This window comes from Callionymus lyra, chromosome 3, assembly GCF_982586985.1.
Source record: "Callionymus lyra chromosome 3, fCalLyr1.hap1.1, whole genome shotgun sequence".
Classification (NCBI taxonomy): domain Eukaryota; kingdom Metazoa; phylum Chordata; class Actinopteri; order Syngnathiformes; family Callionymidae; genus Callionymus; species Callionymus lyra.
In genome coordinates, this window is record NC_141820.1 from 12,342,142 (window position 1) to 12,354,725 (window position 12,584).

The window sequence follows — 12,584 nt, forward strand, 5'->3', positions numbered from 1 at the left end:
TATTTACAGACCACATGACTCGTGACGAAGTCGTAACTACTTTCATTTGTTTTGAAACCAAAATATGTACAAACATCATCTTTAAAAGCTGCTGGAGTCACTGTATCCTCTCATCCTCAGTCATCCCCGGGATATCATTGTTCCTTTATCTGCGGAGAACGTAACGACTGCAGCCATCTAGCGGGTGGAAATTTAATTGCAACATAAAAATGAATGAGCATGTTAATTGTAAATTAAAAATTGAATTAATTATACACACTCGATAGAAATATAAACCATATAAATAGTTATGATAAACTATAATAAAATGTTAATTTGAAAGCGATGAAAACAATAAAGTGCTTTTCTACAGAGGTAGATTTTTGTTTTTAATAATGTAGTAAAAAAAAGTAGCTTCAATCAAAAATAACACAGCTAAAGGGAAATGAAGCGATGACTGAGGACGAGAGGATACAGTCGACTCCAGCAGCTTTTAAAGCTGATGTTTGGACATATTTTGGTTTCAAAACAAATAAAAGCAGTTACGACTTCGTCAAGAGTCCTGTGGTCTGTAAATTCTTCAACACCAGAGTCAAGTACTCGACAATACTACACTTATATCCTTGTTACCACAGTATCACAATATATCGTATCGTTGCCGCTGTATCGTGATACTAATCGTTTTGCCACATTCTTACCAGAACTTCCCCCCCTAGTGCAGGTAGGGTGTAACAGGTGACAGGGTGGACGATCAAGATAAGTTGCTGGTTCAAATCCTGATGTCTGAGATGACCAAAAAGAAACACATTTATATCAGATTCATTCTGGATAAGATAACGTTATTTTATTGACAATTGTAAAAAGAACGAGACCAGAAACGATAGTAGTCGAATTAAGAACAAATTTTATTCAATTTAGAATCACTTTTCAGTTTAGAACAGTAGAGGGCAGTAGTCGAACATAATCGTGAGACGTGGCGACAAAAAAAAAAAACGGTAAAAGAAAGAAAAAGTCAACCTAGTCTGAAGTTAAACACATGTTTACCTCGTTTCTCGATCCATGGAAAGAGAAAATGAAAATTGAAAATCGAAGGATTAAAAAAAAAAAAACATTGAAGGAATGTTTATTAAAAAAAAATTAAAAGACCCTTTTTCCTTCCGTTACTGCAGTGAAACTTATCGTCCAATTGAATCATCGCCAATGATCTGAATTTAATAGACTTTTAGTAAATCGGTTCCTACAGAGCCTGAGACGTTTCAAAAAATAAGCCAATTTAACCTCTGACCCTTCGACCTCCACTGTGAGCTCCATTGACCGCTCAAGGAGTCCAGACACACACACACACACACATACATACACACATACACACACACATACATACAGCTTTTTCTGCGACTTCAGAAACTTCATTAGAGCATCTTGATTGTAAGAAGATGCTCTAATGACTAAAAAACAAATACCTCAGAGTTTTTAAAGGGATAATATTACTTTTAAATTTAAGTTAAACTCGTTTCTCTTGCAGTGTTTGGCTGCTGACGCCGCACACGTTTACTAGTTTTTGCTCATTTACATGATGTTTGTCTCAGAGGTTCCTCTGCCAGAGTGGAGGAGATCAAGGTTCTCCTGCTGGTCTATGATCTTCCTAGTAGTCTCCAAGGTAGATAGACGAGACTCCTCGACGGGTCCGGCATGTTGCTTATGCATCAGAGTGAAGATCACTCCTCTCAGAACCAGGAGTTGTTGAATAGACGAAGATTTACTCTGAGTCTCTGAAAGATTATAGGAAGATCTAATCTGTGTTCCACAAACCATTCTTTATTTATCCTAATAAACTACTTGGCGTCGAGAATATGTCGAGGCGGATCAAAAACGTCACTAGTTCGAACTGGTCTGACCTTTTTTTAAGTCATCTATGGGAGAACTTGGTTACTGTTTGGTTTTATTTCACCCATTTAGTTTCAAATTACTTGTTTTTTTTCTTCCAATATCCTAATCCAAATCCTGTTGACAGTGTTACAGTAGAAAGAAGCTAGAAAAGCAGCTCAGTCACTCTCTCTCAGCCAACAACACATCACACTTTTTTTTGGTTTTGTTCAATCCTGATAATCCATTAACAAAAAAAAGAAAAGAAGAAACAAAACAAAAACTTCTTCCCAGATGAAGCCAAACTATTGTTAAGAAGAATCCACTCTACTGTTGACGTTATAAACCATGTAAACATCGCAGGTTCAGTTCAATTCAATGAAGTATTATCTTGGAATAATGGGCCATTGTCGAGCTTACAGCGACTGGATCAATAGAAGCCGATCGATCAACGGCAGATCTTCTCCGCGTTCGTTGGAAATTTAGAGCAATACTCTTCCTCACCAGTAGGTGGCGGAAGGCAAATCACATTGCATTATGGGTCGAGAATAATAGTAGAAATATAAACGACTACAAACGAATTTCTAAGCTAATGCTTTACATTTTTGACTAGTTTATGGATTTCTACTTCAAATTAAAAATGTACCTTGACACAAAAATGGGTTAAAAAAAACATTCTATAAAAAGAAACTAACAAAAAGGTTTTAGGAACAACAGTAGAGTGGATGCAGGGAAGAGTGTAAACAACCATGAGTCTCCCTTCAAGAATGATTCCCAACACCTTTTTCCAGTGACCGCTCGGGTGAAAGATTGTTGCTTAGAGAGTGTTAGAAGCACGGTGACCTCACGCCAGGACTTAAAAGGAAAGTAAATACTGTCTCCTGGATCAAGTTGTGCGCCCTTGTTTTTAAGCACCAAATAGCAGTCGCGAAGAAAACCTTGGCTTTTACATAAACCCGGCCCGACCTCTAGAATGAAAAAAAAAAGTCTCCTGCTTTAAAAAACAAAACAAAAAGTCTTTAAAGCAAAATACTTTTTTTTTTTTTTCCTCCTTCGTTTTCCATTGTTGGACAAAAGTCACAGCTGCCTTGTTCAGAGTTGCTACAGTTGTGCTCGCACACACAAGGAGCTTCGCCGACGCACTCGGAGCTCTGCTGGAGTTTCCATGTGCAGCAAGGACAAGAGATACATTCACACACTTCTAACGACGGAGAATCGAATGTTCCCGAAAACGATGGTAAACAAACAAACAAACAAAAAAAAAAAACAGGTTTGGATTGAAGTCACATGGAGACAAAGTTCGACTGTTTTGCACCAAACTCGTCACTCGACCATTATTTAGATTGAACTATATTTATGTTGGATTATAAAGAATAAAATATACTTTTAAACTTTTATTTGAAGCCAATTGTATGTTTGCAGATTTGAATGTTGTTCATTGTCAAATATAAAAAAAACTGTCACGCGCACATGAAAACACAAAACAATGTCCCTCAAACTATTAGTGGATTCACAGACCTTCAGTGTTTTTTTTGTGTTGTTTTTTTTATCCTCGTCGACGCCTAAATAAAAACACTTCCCGTCACGTGATTTGCTCGTCTTCATGTGTTGTGTCTGTGCTTCGTCTGCACGGTGACGGCGTGGTGTGGGTCCATGAGTAGGAGATTAAGGCACTTGGTGACCACGGCGGTGGTCGAGGACCGAGGTTTAGCAGTGGGGAGTGTGGTGCAAAACAGTTACTTACGACACGGGCGACAACAAAGGTAAGAAGCTTAGGGATGGAAAAGGGAACTTCCTGATCAGCGGTTGAGCTCTTAAAACGGCTGACGATGCTAGAGCGCCAAGAGTTCTAATGTCCGGCTAGAAGACAGAAATATACACGTTAGCGTCTCTTATACAACTGTTTACGGGTCGATGAGGCTTCGTGAAACAGCTGATGAGGTATCATGACACAGTAGCTGTGTCTCAAATCGCATACTACTCTTAGTATGCTAGAAGTTAGTATGCATCAGTTTAGTGTACATACTAACTAGTACGCAAATTCTCCACAGATAGTATGTCTCAAATCAAACACTGCTGCTACACACTAACCGGAAATCACATGACAGCTTCTTCTTCTACTTCTATTTAACGATGTTTCAAGCAGCTGTTTGAACGCTATCGCCACATGCTGGCAGCACGCTTTGCAAGTTTGGAAAAATAAATAAAGAAAAAATATGAGAATCTAAATAATCGCGAGATATTTAAGCTGGTATCAGCACCGAAGACGTGTTTATCCTTCTACTGCTGCGGAAAATACACCTGTAAGTATATGAATATATATGCATTTGTATATGAAGTAACTTCCGTTTAAAACGTCACTAAGATGGCGGCTGTTTAGTGCGGTTAGTGTCCATCGAACCATGCTCAGTTTTGTGGGCGTGTTAGTACGCCAATTTAGTGTGCATGGCGCACTAAATTGGCGTACTAAGAATTGAGACGCACTAACGCACTAAAAATACTAACTTTTAGTATGCTAGTATGTGATTTGAGACACAGCAAGTGTCTTCATTCTCAGTTTGAAAATGAGCCAAAGATTATAAAACCATGAGCGCCATCATCAACTGTCTCACGTTTCAACCTCCTGTTCATTTCTCACCTGATGTCGGCGCCATTCCGTCCCGCTTGTCCTCGTCCTGCCACTCGCTGCTGCTCTGGCAGAACTCGGCCACGTAGAGACTCTTGTCGATGCTGCTGGGGATGGGCTTGATGTCGGTGACCAGCTGGTCCTGGACCACCTTCAGGTTGAAGCGGTCCTCCGACGTGATCAGGTTGATGGCCAGGCCCAGGTGACCGAACCGGCCTGAGTAAAGGAGGAAAAACGGTTTGATTGTGTGCTCCGGTTTCGCAAGAGGAATGGATTTTCCAATCTGATCATTTATTGATGTGGTCGGTGGCTCGTGCACAACTGAGATTTAAAGGCTTTTAAAAATGTTTGCTCAAACCAGATAGATCTGGAACTTGATGATTTTGATTCTTCTAATCCCTTTGCACGATAAAAATCTGTACTTTTCCCCTCTAAGAAAGAAGGTTTAGTAAAATAAATGTAGTGACTTAGTTGAACAAAAAAAGAAGAAGAAAATGAGAGGCTGTATTAGAGTCCAGATATGTTCTTACATCGTGACTAGTTCATAAAAGTCCATCAAACAAAGAAAAACGTAAACCCAACTCAACGTGAAGAGCTCCATGTTGTGAAGTTGCGATGTGACTAGCGATGTTAGAAAATATTGATACCGATATCGTTTTTGGTTCAAAAACATTTCTTTCTGTCTATAGTTCTTTAATGGTTTAGAGTTTGTGTAACAATTCAATATTTTATTTACAATTAACATGCAAATATTCACTGCGTTTGTTAATTTTAGTGTTGCAATTAAACTTCTGGTCACGAGATGGCAGCATTCATCAAGTCCTCCCCAGCTAAAGGAACAATTAGTTCCCGGTGATGACTGAGGACGAGAGGATACAGTCGACTCCAGCGGCTTTTTAAGCTGATGTTTGGACATATTTTGGTTTCAAAACAAGTGAAAGTAGTTTGGACTTTGTCAAGAGTCATGTGGTCTGTAAATTCTCCAACACCAGAGTCAAGTACTCGACAATACTACATATATATATCTTTGGGGTGAAATAGCTGAGACAGTTTATTTGCTAACAAGTTGCAGGCTCATCCTGCCTCGGATTAGATTGTGTAGTTGTGCCACTGAGCGAGACACTTAACACTGACTGCTCATGATGGTGAGCCAGAGAGCTGCTTGTAAGTCTCTTTGGAGAAAAGCGTCTTCTAAACATTCACATGAAATTGTAAATGAAAAACCTGTTTGAAATGAAAGAGACATACCTGATCTCCCGATACGATGGAGGTAAGTTTCGGCATTCTTGGGGAAATCAAAGTTGATGACCACGTTGACCGCCTGGATGTCGATGCCTCTGGTGAAGAGATCTGTCCCACAGAAGCAGAAGTGTCAATAAAACTTTAAAACTAACGTCAATAAAGAAGGAGAAACTCACCGGTGCAGACCAGGTTTCTGCAGAGCCCGTTTCTGAAGTCGTGGAACACACGGTTCCTGTATTCCTGTTGGAAGAAGCATGAGTTGATTCATCTTGTTTTTTTTTTTATAACCAAAGTGACAAGAGTGGCAAGAATCTTCACACTCTTCTGACCTGCATCATCTTGGCATGGATGTAGAAGCAGGAGTAGCCCAGCTGAGAGATCTTCTTGGCCAGGAGCTCCACTCTTTGAGTGGAGTTACAGAAGATGATGGACTGGTTGATCTGGAGCTACAGAAGTGGCAATAAAAGAGAAACACACAAAACATAAAAAAAAGAAATGTTGGTTTCTTGACTGAAAGGTCATTAAGGACACAAGAAAATACTTTGCAGCCCCCTGCTGGACAATAAATGTCAATGGAGACACAGTTTCATTGCACACCTCTTTGCTTAGTCACCTCTTAACTTAAAACAAATTAACGATTTCAGCACGGGACGAATCTTGAGGGGTTTTATTAAGTGAGAGCAGATGAATTTTTGAAAGTTAATGGAAAAAGAAGTATATTTATCCAACAGGAAGTAGGATTCCGAATGTGATATTGTCTTATTATTCTTGGAGGCTCAATATATCGTCTTCAAGCAAACACTCAAACACACTTATTTTCCTTCAACGTCAATAATGTCTGTTCCTTTATATATATATATATATATATATATATATATAGCATCTTTACAGGTTGTGATAGCAACATGAACCTCAACCTACTTTAAGTCAAACATCCGAGTTTGACACACACCGTCTACATCCGACTATACGCCACTTGGGTCATTAACTTGCCTCATTCTCACAAAGACTCATCAACATTTGATCATTGCGTTAATGCCTACACAAATGCAATCTTGCTGCTTAAACTGAAGTTGTAGTCGTTTGCTGTAGATCTGCTTAAAACAGATTGCAGATGCTATTTTGCAGCCACAGGCAGAAAATACTGAGCATAAATTGGCCAAAATAAATCCTACTCATAATGGAATTTGTATAATTTGATACAGACAGATGATTCATTTTGGGTGTTAAATCTTAAGTAAATAGTCACTCAAGATCACTTGAAAACATGAAAAGCAGTTACCTTTGAGAAAAGCGTGTTGAGGCAGTGAACCTTTTGCTTCTCGGGGACGTAGGCGTAAAACTGAGAGATGCCTTTCAGAGTCAGCTCCTCCATCAGGTTTATCTCGTAGGGCTTCTCCAGATGCTTGCTCTACACGAGGGGAAGAGAGGAATAAATGGGACTTGCAGAAGAAGTGCAGCGGGCCAAAAAATGACAAAACAAAATCCGGCCAAAAGGGAAGAGGGAACAGTTTGATCTGCATTGCGTGGCAGGGCGAGCCAAGTGGCGCCGGGCCACCGGTTTTTAGCTGAGCGGTGTGAAAAATTTGACTTTGTTCTCACCATGAACTTCTGCACGCTAATGGGGAAGGTTGCAGAGTAGAGCAGGATCTGTCGGTTCTTGGCCAGGTAGCTGATGATGTCCTCGATGAGGACCAGGAAGTCCTGAGACAGCAGCTTGTCAGCCTGAGGGGAACAACAAACGTATTTGTTTAAATCAGGAATGTTACTTGAGAATATATTCTGGGCACCGAGTCGCTTACCTCGTCCATCACCATCACTTGGACTTTGTCGACCACAGCCACACCTTTTCTGATCAAGTCCAAGATCCTGCCTGGTGTGGCGATGATCACGTGTACTGATGGAAACACGAGAGGTAATTACCATTTGTGAAAATGCAATGGTTGAGGCTTCTTGAAACATCTGATCATGATACATAGTCTTCTCTTTGGAAGGACACTAGATAAAGACACTGTATCATGATACCCCATCAGCTGTTTCATGAATCCTCATCTACCCATAAGATGTATTTATCACTGCAAACTGCTGCTAATCTCACCAATGTCGTCCAGACGCATGATGTCATCTCTCAGATTGGTTCCCCCAGTGGTGGCCATGACTTTGACTCCCCCCAGATGTTTGCTCAGCTGGATGGAAATCTGGCTCACCTGCAGAGCCAGCTCCCGAGTCGGCACCATAACCATCGCTAACAAGGGGACGAGGAGAATAACCTTCAGAGCATTGTCCATCACACTGGACTCTCTCGAGGGCGCGATGGTCACAGAGAGGAACTCACCTTGTACGTGGTCTTTCTTAAGGTCAATCCTTTCCAGCATGGGGATGAGATACGCTCCGCTCTTCCCGGTTCCATTCTTGGCCCTCGCAAGAATGTCCCGCCCAGAGAGGGCTATTGGAATGCTTTCCTCCTGTGAAAGAAGGTAACACATGTTAACTCCCCGACTCACGTATTACCGAGTTTGTTACCAGCTGTTCATGGTTAAAAAATTCTAATGACGAAAGTCATTGACTGAGGGTTGATCACCAATAGTTCTGGGTTATCTAGGGCTAATAAAAACAGCTGATGAGGTATCATGATACAGTTTTAAAAGGCCACTAGATGCCACTCTCTACTTTATAATATTTGACTCTGATCTAATAATTCAATGAAACTTGACATCATTTTCAAACTGAGAGTGACATTTAGTGGTCTTACAAAAATGAAGCCACTGTATCATGATAGCTCATCAACTGATTCATGAAGCCTCACCAAACCACTTATCACCACTAATGCTGATCGGTCTTGTGGGTTGGTGATGGTAAAATATTTATTATTGTTTGCTTAACGACACTGTGGGCAGCAAGTAAACACATATGATTCGACATAAAACAGGGGCAAGGGCGCAAAAGAAGAGCCGACACCTTGTAAAGGGATGCAGCAAAACTGGGATAATAATGATTTTTTATTTTTCTTAAGTGTAGTGAAACATTTGTGTTCACTTGAAAGGATTGACATTTGCAGGGTTGTTTGCACCGTGGAAAAGTGTGTTGATACACCAACACTGTCTTCATTTATTTGCAGCTTATAGGGCAAACAGACTTTAAAATCCAACCAGAATCTTTTAAGAAGCTGGTAAACATTTACACACTTCAATTAAACAGAGCATGACAAGTGTTTTCTCACAATAAAGTTAATATTTTAACACTGGTATCAGATCGATATCGGTGGATAATCAAAACCCAGGTATCAGGACCATAAAAGTCAGATCGGTTCATCTCTAACTTCTACATGATCTTTGACCTCATGAGGGCCACGTGAATACAGTCAAAGGGCTGTATTCTTAACCAGTGTAAAGAAAATTTAACAAGTGCAGAGATTCAACTTAAACAAGGGTCCAATGTGTCGTCAAGTCAGCTGTGAAGAACAAAAATCGTACCTGGATGGGTGATGGTTTCTCCCAACCCATCTCGAAAATGCCCATCAAGAGTTCCCGTTTAAGACAGTAGTCTTCAAACTCATTCCCCTTCGTGGACGTTACATCCTGAAGAACACAAGTTGTTGTAAAATGTAAACCGACAGCTGTGTTGTAAGTAACTAGATCATGGACTCACAGAGGTCTTGATGCGGTGGTCTTTGGGCGGCAGCTGCAGACTCTTCTTCCAGTCTTCCACAAACTTCACCCCGACTTCTTGAGAAGATCCAGCCTCTCTGTGAGCGCCCCCTTGTGTCGGAGGAGCTGGCAGGAGCATTGCTGGTTTGGTTAATCCCCTGAGCTGCCCGTTCTGTTTGTTCAGCCCCAAAACGACTGGCCCAACGTTGTCATTCCTCGTTGTTGCCATTTCCAAAAAAAAAAAGCTTTTCTTTTGCTTTAATAAAAGTTTTTTGTTTACTCTATCAAAAAATTCCTTCAAACGTAAAAGGTTTGAAACCTCTGATAAAGAAAAGAGTTATCTTCTTAGTCCAAAGCGTCAAGAACAAAAAAAAAAAGATTCAATTTTTTTTACATATGTACAGGCATGTGCAGCTCGATTCCCTTAAACAACAGAGACTGACACACGCTAAACACTCCCAAAAAAATCTGTTTACACAACTCTTCAAAAAGAAGAGGAACCTGAATTTATTTACAATTATTTCCTTGACCACAATATAGAAAATTATACGTGATCAAGAATGTAAGCAGTCCAGTCCTGAAGTAGAACGTCGGCAGTTTGAAACCGAGCAATAACTTTAATGTGATCTCAGTTTTAACTTAGCCCCACTGATCAATGTTTCTGTCATGAAATAGTCTTTTTTCCCAAAAAACATTTAGAATAAAAAAAACAAAAAAAAAAAACAAGGTTATCCAATCCGAATAAAAAAAAAAAAAAGTCTTTATACTCCTTTGTCGTCTGTAGTCTGTGTATTTCCCTCTCACATTCAGGAAGTAGATCTTCTCTTTCCGGACACTGTTGGGCAACTGTGATTTACACGCTCCACAGCAAACTGAAAGATAGTACAAGAAATAGCTTCGGTAAAGTAAGATCGCATGAGGCAAACACAAGGGCTGGATGGCAACTCTGGCCAGTAGGAGCTTTAACCAAATACAGTGAGACGTTGAAACCTACATTTTAACTTGCTGCAGATAAGTAGGTTAGCACTATTCTTTTTTACAAGAAAACATTTTGAAACCCTTCTCCAAGTAAGAAATGATGAAAAGTGATATCAGAAAAAGATTTAAATTGTCAACAAAGTATCTGGAAATTAATGTGGTGGAAAAAATGATTGTGATGGGGTGAAATTAACAATGTTTATGTATTTTCAATCACAATCATATTTGTCATGTTGTCTTAAACACTGGCATTGAATTTGTTACATGTGGTGGGATTTCTTGCTAAAAAATGTAAACACTTACAAACTCAATAAAACAAAAAAGTTGAAAAAAAAAGTAACCAGACTGCAACTGGAAACAGATGATGCTGAGCTGTAATACAAATCAACTTACATTTATGTAACCAAATAACAATAATGTATTTTAGTTATTGTAAGTAAGTAAGTCATTATTATTTGTAAAGAGCTTTTCCAGACCAGGTTCACAAAGCGCTTACACAATCAAAACAATACACAGTTAAAATACATACTTTAAAAGGCCAAGACAACATAAGACAAACACCAAAGCCCTAAGAAAATTAAGAAAAAGCACAAATAAAAAGGTCTTAAGATCCTTCTTAAAGGTCAGTAGACTCCACCAAATGCAGAGGGAGCGAAAGATCGCCACTACTAACAGAGAAGATGGTTGACTAAAGAAACCATGAACTTCTGCAAAAGTCTTGGTACTTAAATATGTTATTGTGTACAGCAACATCTGTGCTGCTGCCTATATCAAAGAATCACCACAGCTGACAGGAAAGAAGATAACACCGATGAGACGTGTGGTAACGTTGGGACTCTGTTGTTGTGTATGGGTACAATATCCGGTATAAAATGCATTGAAAGTTACTAACTTTATTTTTAATAAAGATACAAAATTAGATTTGAACTCACACAAGATCCAAACAAAGGACCACAAAATGACATACATTGACAAATGAGAGTGACTAAAAGATCGTTTTGAATAAAAGAATATTTAAAATCACTCACAAAAAAAGTTTGTCTAATATCGACGACTGAACAGATCCACAAAGAACATGAAGCAACGCAAATACTACACGTTCCTATACAATCCCCTGAGTAAAGCAAATTAACTTTTACTTCCATTAAATACTTTCGATTTTTTTTTTTTTAAACTTGAATGTGTTATTTGCTGCCGATGAGGCAAAGATTTATAAGATGCTTATCATTTCTATCTTGGTATTAATAATACAATAATATGTATTTGGATTTAAAGTAACATTAATTTCACTCTCGATAAGAACTACTAAATACTTACTAGTATTTTTATGTTTTAATGCAATAAAATAAAAACAAGCCTTGACTAGGTACGTGTTTACTTTGACATTTTGGGCGATTAATGTTTATTTCAATTAATTGTATCAATTATTTTATATCGCATTTCTTCAGTATTATTCGAAAATACACTTTTTTTTTTAATACTTTTTTTTTTTTTTAATTTATATATATTTTCTATTATACTCCAAAAGTCAAAACACTATTATTTTGCTTTTTATTATAAAAACTCGACTCGTAAGAGATTAAAAATGTTCGAACGAACATGTATATAAATTCATTCAACGCGGTTCTTAGCAGCGATCGTTGCTTAAATTATGACGTCAAAAGTGAAAAAAACGTGAATATTTACCGAATTTAACCTTAACCTCGGTACAAGTGGGATTTTAACTTAAAACTCACCTTTAAAACATGAAGTCAATTTTCTCACCGTGTTCGCGTTTTTCAAACGCAAAAACACAAAAACACGTCACCGATTAAAATGACGCTAGAAAACGCAGACTCGGTGTTTGTCAACAAAAACACCAGCTTGGAGCCAAATCTATAAATGTTACGCGAAACAATCGGATGGAATTATTATCGTCATTTTAAAGTTCACACAAACAACAAAGGAGCCCAATCTTACCAACATGTTCGCTATCGATCGCAAAATGAACAACAATAGCATTAGCACGATTAGCTCATGACTGCAGGTGTAAAAAGAAGAAGCTGCGACTCACCGAATAATGTTGTTCGTCAACCTAAGTTGTTAGATATGGTTTTAAAACGTTGCATTCGGCGTTAATGGGCAATTTAAGCGTAAAATAAAACGTCTCTTGTGTTTCGTTTCACATCGACATGGTCGCCTTCCTTCTGCGTCTCGTCTTCTTTGCGGTTGTTGTTCAAAAGTGGCCGTTGACCCAGAAGTGATGTGGA

General features: G+C 38.8%; 1 protein-coding gene across 1 annotated transcript; it reads right to left on the reverse strand.

The window, feature by feature from the left end:
- Positions 1-866: 866 nt before the first annotated feature.
- Positions 867-12,534, reverse strand: LOC148083297 (putative ATP-dependent RNA helicase ddx6). The gene is made up of 13 exons (XM_087786470.1): positions 12,389-12,534; positions 9,359-10,229; positions 9,184-9,288; positions 8,046-8,175; positions 7,809-7,955; positions 7,513-7,607; positions 7,313-7,435; positions 6,993-7,121; positions 6,040-6,156; positions 5,887-5,950; positions 5,717-5,818; positions 4,481-4,684; positions 867-3,702 (listed from the first exon to the last, which is right to left on the reverse strand). The coding sequence occupies exons 2-13, from the start codon at positions 9,584-9,586 to the stop codon at positions 3,692-3,694; spliced, it is 1,455 nt and encodes a 484-aa protein (XP_087642596.1). The 5' UTR covers positions 9,587-10,229; positions 12,389-12,534; the 3' UTR covers positions 867-3,691.
- Between the last annotated feature and the right edge of the window lie 50 nt (positions 12,535-12,584).

Excerpts from the sequence above, each read along its gene's own strand:
- LOC148083297 (XM_087786470.1), bottom strand. The coding sequence starts at position 9,586 with ATGGCAACAACGAGGAATGACAACGTTGGGCCAGTCGTTTTGGGGCTG. Across the intron at positions 7,608-7,808 it reads CATGCGTCTGGACGACATTG|TACACGTGATCATCGCCACA; the intron begins GTGAGATTAGCA and ends TGTTTCCATCAG. Across the intron at positions 4,685-5,716 it reads CCATCGTATCGGGAGATCAG|GCCGGTTCGGTCACCTGGGC; the intron begins GTATGTCTCTTT and ends TCCTTTACTCAG.